The 10,343-nt window shown below is 32.8% G+C and overlaps 1 protein-coding gene across 1 annotated transcript in view; it reads right to left on the bottom strand.

The window, feature by feature from the left end:
- The window catches only part of LOC106471429 (importin-7-like), a 48,852-nt gene extending 42,693 nt beyond the window's left edge, over nt 1–6,159 (bottom strand). The window contains exon 1 of the mRNA XM_013932030.2: nt 5,985–6,159. Within this exon, the coding sequence (XP_013787484.1) occupies nt 5,985–6,068 (84 nt within the window). The 5' untranslated portion in view covers nt 6,069–6,159. The remainder of the gene's footprint in view (nt 1–5,984) is intronic.
- Between the last annotated feature and the right edge of the window lie 4,184 nt (nt 6,160–10,343).

Here is a 10,343-nt window from a genome sequence, read left to right as displayed (position 1 = left end):
ATTTATATATAGTTTTTTTCTTGTCAAAAGTCCACTTAGGCCTATTCAATTACTTTAGAATATCTTCTCTATATTACTATTGTACTAGTATTAGTGTTCTGTGTGTGATTCACTTACAGTTGTGGTGCAAGTTACCGTAATTCGTTAGGTCTTCTTTCTTCTCAAGATCCTCTGTTCCTTTTGTCAAAGTGTACCCAGGCTGATCCAATTACTTTAGAACCATGCTTTGATGGAATAAAATTATCCTTCTTATCTCTTTTTATATTGTTAATTTCACTCTAACATATTAAATGTTAGGCCTATGTCAATCATTAGGCCTATCACACCTACGGTACTTAACTTCACACAGCTATACTCTCTTCTGCTATTATCTGTCTATTGTTGTGCCTGTTGCTTCCTGCTCGTCTCACGCTATTTATATCTTTATTACATAGTCGTCTGGCCACTTTCTGTATTCTTGACATCAATTAGTTATTAACAAAACTTTCTAGAATCATGTTTTTAACTTATTATAACAAACTTAAAAATAATAAAGTATTCACTCACAAATATAAATTAATACTAACATTTAAACCAAACAGTCTTTTATATCATGACAATTTCAGTGCATGTTAAAATACCCTGGTCTTCAGTGTACGATGCTGTGATAGTCACAGTTAACATTAGCTTGAAACTCCAAGTCTCAAGTTCTGGAAGCCAAAGTCAGGTAAATTTCTGATGAAACCAATACATGATTTTTGACATATATTAAAAATGTGTGTGTCTACGTATGTATATATAAATATACGTTTCTGACAATAGCTTATTTCACAATTCATAGTCTTGTTCTAATCTTATCAGTACTTCTGTATGTAGACCATATACACTTCCTTACTGTCTTTTGTGACAACAATTAGTTAAGATACCATAACCTTGTAAGAACATACAGAAGTGGTCCTGTTCTGCGAGGAACTTGGACTGGGTCAATGGAAGGTCTCAACAGTTTTTTAAAACTGGTTCTGTGGCCAGTCATTTCTGTAATGGAAGTCCTTCTACAACAATGAATAAGGTACAGTGGCAAGCTGTCACTTAGTAATCCAACTAGATCAACTTGCATCAATACAAAGAAGTATGCTGAAGTAGCAACTTCCATCCTCACAAACTTTCATATATCCCCCAAGTTGACTAAAGTGGAGTTTTGGACACACGAGGCACATCATCTTATGTCAACAATAAACCACAACTATTGATACTCACAAACTACACTAGGAAGTAGACAGAGTGATGATTTGAAACATTTGACTAGAGAAAGCTCTTGGTGTTGTATGGGTTGTCAAAATGTACACACTAGTGGCATGGCCTGCATGCTTTCCTGATATTACACCATTGTGTAATGACACATAAAGATAGGGCATCTTAGGCTAGTGCCAAGGCCTGCATACTCTCCTCATCTTACACCACTGTGTAACAAAACACAAAGATAGGACATCTTAGGCTAGTGGCAAGGCCTGCATACTCTCCTGACCTTACACCATTGTGTAACAACACATAAAGATAGGACATCTTAGGCTAGTGGCAAGGCCTGCATACTCTCCTGACCTTACACCATTGTGTAACAACACATAAAGATAGGACATCTTAGGCTAGTGGCAAGGCCTGCATACTCTCCTATTCTAAATCCATTCGATTTTCCCCTTTGGAAAATACATCAAATATTTGGTGTTTGTCACATGTCTAAATAGCCTGGAAGATTCAAAGCTTCTTGAGTCATAAAGAAAAAGATGTCATCATATTCACGTTTAGAAAGCTGTTAGGGCATGACTTGTAAAGCACAATGTAAATTATTATGTATAAATATATATTAGGCCTTTCTAGATTACAGAAAAAATGGCTTCATACAAAAAAAAATGTACAAAAAAGTTCTAAAATATAGAATAATCTATAATTATTGAATTACACATGCAAAAACTGTTCAAATATTATTCAATACTGAATCAAAATGCAGCAAATCTACAATATGTAAGTCTGAGATGATTGTAAGTTCTCTGTAAGCCTCCCACTTTCCCCTTTACTCGGTTACCTCTACGTGTCTGTTCTAGAAGAACAACTGTTTAGAAATAAATTCACACACACCAAGAAACTTAAAATCAGGTTAAGATACATGACGATATCTTCAGTAAATGGCGATAAGTATCACCATTATCCCATTCCATCACCATGTTACCACGCACAAGATCTAATCACAGAAAATATCCTCCTACTTCACCTACGTAAATCGTATTATACAACTTTCCATCCACAAAGAAGACTTACTAATTGAATTGAACTACTTAAACATCATAGATAGGGCTTGTACTAAACTCGAAAACCATAGAAAATATTATGTCAACTCTAACCTTTCACCTATCAACATAAAACAAAGCAAATTTGTTTCATTACCTTTTCTGCCAGAAATTACCAATGAAATTACTAGCCTATTTAATAATTTGTACACTGATATAAAAATTGTATTCAAACCTTCACATAAGATCAACACCTTACTACATAACAATAAATAATCCTTACTTAAGAAACAAAAACAAGGCATATGTAGTATCACATGTGAATGTGGAAATAAATACATAAGACAAATGTCAGGTCCTTTAGAAACGAGATGCAAAGAACACCAAGGTCACACGTATAGAGGTGAATTCCAGATATCCACTTTAACATATGATCAATATGAAACAGGTCACAAAATACTTTGGGATAAAATTTTTATCTCTTCAAGTTATGACTTTTGTTCTCGGTTGCTGCTTGACATAGATAGCTAAGCCATTTAAAATTACACACATAGAGGATATGAAATGTTTTAATTTTTTCTAGGTTTTACATATATAGTTGAATAACTACAAAATCATAAATTACCATATCAATACCATAGAATTCTACTATAATTTATCAAGTTTAGTAACTAAGTTGTATTTGGGTCTAAAAAAATATTAAATTTCGAGCAGACTAAAACACAACCTACCTCCTTTAAATCTTGGTTTGATAGATTGAGATGGCATCCTAACACATGAAAATGGCTGAGAAAGCCACTAGGGGACATTCTGAGCTTTCAATTGGACATTCAGATGTTATACATTGAAGTTAGTGTATATAAGGGATTGTTTCCAAAAATGGAAAGAGGTGAGCGGGGCCACTGTGTTTTATTCAGTTAACAAGTGATATCTCAGCAAATAGAAAAGATATGAGGTTCTTATTTTATATTCTAGCTTGTCAATATCAGTAATTTGAGTTCATATTTCATACGAAACTACAGACTTAGTATTTTGACTTCTCAAACATCTAATTTGAACCAGTGCTACATTCAACATACCACGTGACACAAAAAAATCGATGTTTATCTGTTTTTTTTATATTTATTATTAAATTAAGAACTTAAATAATGTATAATACTAAAATTTGAATTATAGTCTACAGTTTGATACCAAACTTAATGACATAAATTCATAAAACCAGTAAGTTAAGTCTACAATCTAGTACTAAAACTAAATTAAAACTTGTAACTACAGTATTTCCAATTTCTTCATCTCATAGCTCATAAATATGCAAAAACTAACCTCTACAGCTTCCCATAATTAAAGGCCATTTAACAAATATTCTTCCTAGTTTTGAATCGATCCAAATCATCCTGCAGTTTAATTTCACTGATGGATCCAAATCATCCCATAGTTTAATGTCACTAATTTTACTGATGGATCCCAATCATCCCATAGTTTAATGTCACTAATTTTATAAATTGATCCAAATCATCCCATAGTTTAATGTCACTAATTTTATAAATTGATCCAAATCATCCTGCAGTTTAATGTCACTAATTTTATAAATTGATCCAAATCATCCTGAGTTTAATGTCACTAATTTTATAAATTGATCCAAATCATCCTGTAGTTTAATGTCACTAATTTTATAAATTGATCCAAATCATCCTGTAGTTTAATGTCATTAATTTTATAAATTGATCCAAATCATCCTGTAGTTTAATGTCATTAATTTTATAAATTGATCCAAATCATCCTGTAGTTTAATTTCACTAATTTTACTAATTGATCCAAATCATCCTGTAGTTTAATGTCACTAATTTTACTAATTGATCCAAATCATCCTGTAGTTTAATGTCACTAATTTTACTAATGGATCCAAATCCTGTAGTTTAATGTCAATAATTTTACTAATGGATCCAAATCCTGTAGTTTAATGTCAATAATTTTACTAATGGATCCAAATCCTGTAGTTTAATGTCAATAATTTTACTAATGGATCCAAATCCTGTAGTTTAATGTCAATAATTTTACTAATAGATCCAAATACCACCTATCAATATCATTAATGTAAATATGAAAAAGGGATCAAGTAATAAGCCCTGAGGCACTCCTAGTAACAAATATACAGTTTCATTGGACTCCATTAATAAACTCTCCCATCCAATAATATTCCAAATCAATTAAATAACCCTTTTCCAACCACTATTCATATGACTTTCTTAACTGGTCCTTTGTGAAGCATCTTTTTTTTGAAAAAGCTAAGCACACCAATCAACACCCTGGCATCATCCTTGAAAAAGTACAACAGGTTAGTAGGACAAGATTAAACTTTGATGAATCTATGTTGGATTTAATATATCATTGAATTATTCTGTAAAACTTCTTTCATAACTGTCCAGAATTTTTCTTAATACACAAGGTGATTTGGCCCATGGTAACTCTTACCACTTCCTCGAAAAATAGTAGTAGAATTAGCATCTCTCCATTCCTCAAGCACCTGCCCAGTGTTTATTAACCTACAACATAATGTTCTCTTCAACTTTTCCCATGAACTGGTATACAAGTTGTCTCAAAAGTGTACTAAGAAAAAGTTAACACAAGTTTATCCCTAGATCATTCATTCATTGTGCCTTTTCTGCTCCAAATTAAAGATACTAGCATTTATTAAACACACAAGAGCATGATGTTTAGACATTGACATCAATTAGTACTCATTCCATAATTTTAGTGGTTTTCCTGGAATATTAACTTAGTGTAAAAAAGCACTTTTTTCTATGTATCTTTATAAAATACACAATACTATTTTAACATTGAAATAGTATTCACTTCAATAATTTATTAATTTGTTTCTATGTGTTAAAATTGAAAGCAAGCTGCTTACTGATTAGGCTTAAATGACCACACAGTCTTCTAATCTGATAACTGCTTACATATTTCAGTTAATTTTCGGTTGAAAGAATTTAAGGTAAATAAAGATTTGACAATACTTTATCACTTTGCAAACCCTTAAGATACCAGCACTCACTTGTTAAAACCATTTTTTGTGAGATCTAAACGTGGAAATGCTATGTGCAGCTTTTGTTAATTCTAAGAATTCATGAGAGGAAGCAAAGGAGAATACGTTATAACATGTCAATGACATTATACCTGCTCTATCCAGTACCAACGAGGCCTTTCGCCCAATACCAGGACTCATCAAGCCAGCTGGAATACGACAGGTACTATTGTGTTAATACACAACTACATGCAGTTCACATGATCCAGTTTCACTTAAAGGTGATATTGAAACATATTTTACATTGTACAATTTGTAGGAAGTCATATTTTACTAAAAACATGTTTTAATTTTTGACTTTCTTGTCAAAGAACTTGGATGATACTAATAGTAAGTCCTATATGTTTGTTTCAATTAGTTTAGTAATTTAGAATTAGATGGATTATGATGAACAACTGAAAAACCTATTCACAATCACGTTGACGTTAGATACAACTTAAATCAGTTTTACAGCAAGCATCAGAAAAAAACCCAACCACGGAAGAGTAAAGATATGAATTAGTTTACCGAAACATAAAAATGATCCTTAAACACTAATTCCACGTTCACGTTTATGTTAATACATGCAAGTTAAAACCGGCAAAAAAATATGGCGCATTCCCATCACAAAACGTGCCAGAAATACTTTTCAATATACAAACCTGATCCAGCTGTTTTTCGGCTTCTTCTCGGTGAACAGGATCTATTGTACCTTTCAACAGTTCAATTAGTTTACCTGTGTCCATTTTGATACTTAAAAAGTTAGTAATTTAAGTAATACTAACTAACAGTAGAAATATTTTATGCAACACACACAAGTGACGACAGACCGCGCCAATCACGACCATGTGAGCATGCGTGGCGTTTTACCCAGTGCATCCACCAGGATACCTTTTTATTATCAAAATGTAGATTTTATTTTATGTGCCATGAAATGTGACACTAATATTTCATGCAAATAAATCTACACTTAGAATAATAATAGTTATTTGTAAAATGTTGTTTAATTATAAATTCTCATTAGTGTCATCACCAAAGAAAAACAAATTTTCTGTGTGGTATTCTGAAGTATGGGCTTAAAGTTCTGATAAATTATCCCTGATTTGTTACAGCAGCCAAATGATTTCAAATTCATTTCGCACCAGTAGGATTATTTTCACCGTTGTTACTTTACAATGGGAGAAAAAAATCATAATATATTTTGTGTTTCTTAAAGGTAATTGATAAGGAAATATGTGAATTATGAGTGGTCCATGAATCTTCTATTATATAAGAAAATGTTGTCATGGCAACAGTCTCCCGGTAGGACAGCAGTAAGTCTTCGGATTTACAACGCTAAAATCAGGGGTTTCATTCCCCTAGGTGGACAAAGCAGATGGCCCGATGTGGCTTTGTTGCAAGAAAACACACACACGTGATGGCTACGAATTTCACACTTTTCAGAAAATTAAGGAAGTTGAGTAAAAAGAGCAATGGCAAAGAAATTGAGTGGAATAGTACAGTGTTAATTGTTATCTTCTGTTTGTTTGTTAGTTTCAAGTGAAGCACAAAGCTATACAATAGGATGTCAGTGCTCTGGCCACAATGGGTATTGATGCTCGGTCTCTATCGTTGTAAATCCGCAGACATGCCGGGGCTTAGCTTAATTTATTAAACAATTTGTATATTTGACAACTGTCTACTATATTCTGATTAGAATTAAACTTTGATTTGAAGTGATCTATATATTGTTACGTATCTGCTTGTTTGATAATTTCCCGTAAAAATTCTTTCCGAGAATCGTCAGCGATACAAGAACCGTCTTGATTAAAACTAGTTTATTCTTTCTCGTTACAAACTTTGTAATACACTTAATTTCCACAGTCACTTTAAACTTGATTAAAACTAGTTTATTCTTTCTCGTTACAAACTTTGTAATACACTTAATTTCCACAGTCACTTTAAACTTGATTAAAACTAGTTTATTCTTTCTCGTTACAAATTTTGTAATACACTTAATTTCCACAGTCACTTTAAACTAACTACTTTTATAAACACACGCTATAATTCACAGCGATTCACACACTTTACTTAAGGTGCCTACTGTTCACTTGACTCAATTATCTCTATCTTCAATCTATCTATATCTTTTCTATTTATCTGCCTATGGTCCTGGTTTTACTCGACAGGCTTATATATATATTAAAAAAGAGGGCGTCTCGAATGCACTTGGGCCTTCATGATCCTTCTAGAAACTCATCACGTGTTACCAGAGTCACGTGACTTCCGCTGTCGATATTCTCGACACCAATTAGTTATTAACAAAACCTTCTACAATCGTCTGCTTTTAATTCTTATTATAATAAAACTTAAAAATAATAAAGTATTCACTTACAAATATAAATTAATCACTAATATTTAAACCAAACAGTATTTTATATCATGAAAACCTCCTTTTCTGTGTATATATATATGTGCAGGTTTCACATAACATGTGGCAAGAAAGGCATTAAGCTCATCTCGTTCCTTTGTTATTCCCTAAAGTATAATACCTGTTCTACAGATGCATATATATAGCTGTAATACTAGACATTGTGTAAGGATATTTATAGCAGTTTCCTTCAATGATACTTCAGATGATATTTCAAGATTACGTCTTCCCTTATAATTCAATGGGATTCATCAATAGTAACATAAGTAGTACATGCATCCTGAGAACATAGTGTTACAGATACTTGGTATATAAGTTATGATTTTCCGGTTAACTCTCTTTTTGTATCTCAAGCTAAAGCCTTCAATCTGGTAAGTGAAATATAAATTATTTGTTTGCAAATAGGAATGCTCTCATAAATTTTAATCTGTAATATTAAATAAAACGTCTTATTAAATATATTTATAAGTTGTTAGGAAAGTATAGAAAGTTAGCTATATAGTAAAGGTGCTGTCCTTTGTCCTGCGCACATTATTCTGATTGTTTTTGAGTATACATAAATATTGTTTTTACTGTGCGTTTTACATTGTGTCTAGCCTCTTTTTCTCAAACTCAGTAAAAATCAGAGAATTCAGAATTATTTTGTAATAAATATCTAGTTGGACCTCCTGTTATTAAGCAGACTTATCCCAGAATAAAATGCTTATCAGTGACCAAATAGTAAGAAACAGACTCAAGTGTTGCTAAAAGTTAATAAAATTTGCTTAAGTTTTACAGTTCATCACATAGCTTGTTTGAACTTTTGTCATAATAAATGTATGTACTCTTCATTCATCAGTTGGACCTTCTGTATAGGCAAGAAGTACGTAGGCCTATTGTATATATATATATGTTTTTCCTATTACATAAACTTTTTAGCTCACTCCCAGTGGGTCTAGGGTTAACTTAGTTCAAACAGAGCTAGATGATCTCTTTACAGAGCTACAGTAGAATGTCCAGGTAAACATATTTACCTGCACATTTTAGCCCTTCCTCTTCATCAAGGTCTGCACCACGCCTTACTGATACATTCTAGTTGAACTTGTACACTCTGTACTCTCTGAGATTCATAAATATTGAGTGCTTTCCTGACAATTTGGGGATTATTACCAAAAATAATAATACAATTAACATGAAGAATGTTATTGGCCTTTTGTTTGAAACCATAATCACGTGTTTATGTAACTGGACACTGTTAATAATAACGTTTTTTACGTTATCTTACCCAGCCACCTTACAACTCTAATTTCCCCAACCCCCACTGATATGTTTTTTTGTTGTTTTTTTTCAGTTAGTCTTTTCTGTGGCAACTTATCAAATACCTTATAATTAATAAGGCAAGAAGATCCATGCTGGGTCTCTTATTAAATTTCATTTCAGTAAATAGTGTAACTTAAGTCCACACTCTATCTCTCATATTTAATACTACTCGATGACACCTACATAATTAGTTGAAATTCAGTGTCAGGCAAAGAAATATGGAAGCTTTTTATATTTCATAAATATGTGTGTATTTTGACCCCTATAAAGAAAGTGAGCGAAATTTTCTGAAATATTTTACTCAGAGAGCATGTTTTTGACAGAATCAAGACTTAGGCAATAAGAACACCAGTTTCTTTGTTCATTCGTTCGTTTGTTATTAGGCATAAAGCTACACAATGGGCTCTCTGTGATATGCCCACCGCGGGTATCGAAACCCTACTTTTAGCATTATAAGTTACCAGACTTAACGCTAAGCCAATATTGGGCACCGAACGAATGAACAGACTTGGCAGTAATTTTAGGTTATTATATCTACCAAGCCCCAAATGGGGTTGAGAGACAACCAGGGGCTTTCAGAAACAGTTGTTTCTCTTCAGCCCCACACGAAAAAGATTGATCATTATAATGGACACCAGTTTCTTCTTTTGCTTAAATATAGTAAAAACGAAAATGTATGTATGGAAAAACTGATTTTATATATTTATATTTAGTTATATGTTTGTTAAGAAACTATCAGTATACGCTCACCATAATCTTTGATTAGCCATAGTATAGATAGAGAAAGCATTAAATTTCATTTCAAGCAATAGAAACACTTCAAAAGTTTAACTGATAAGGGATTGTGAATCCCAGAGAAAATATACTGTCACGACATCGAGGTCACGTGACTAGTATCACGCCACGTCGTTCTCGAACATTCACGTCCTTTCCTTAAATCTCGTGATCCTTCTAGATATAGTGTAGTCTTGTATATATAAGACCGGCCACGAAGCGACGGGGAGGTGGAGTAATTGAATGTATGCTGACAGAGAGAATATTGCTGGGCACGTGAGACGTTCGTTGAGAATTATAGCGTTTGTTATAGAGCGACCGTTGAAATTAAGTTTATCGTAAAGTTGTATTCGGAAAGAATAAACCAGTTTTATTTAAGAAAGGACTTGTGTCGCTAAAGTTTCGTTGGAACTAATTTACGGAAAATTAACTAACGAACGGAGACGTAACAATATATTTAATGCAAACTCACATGACACGGGGTAAATTGGTCTATACACTATACAGTGTGGACAACGTTTGGGTGGGTCATCTATGC

This window comes from Limulus polyphemus, unplaced genomic scaffold (genome assembly GCF_000517525.1).
Source record: "Limulus polyphemus unplaced genomic scaffold, Limulus_polyphemus-2.1.2 Scaffold4619, whole genome shotgun sequence".
Lineage (NCBI taxonomy): Eukaryota > Metazoa > Arthropoda > Merostomata > Xiphosura > Limulidae > Limulus > Limulus polyphemus.
The sequence above is the reverse complement of the archived record's forward strand: the minus strand, read 5'-3'. Positions and strand labels throughout refer to the sequence as shown.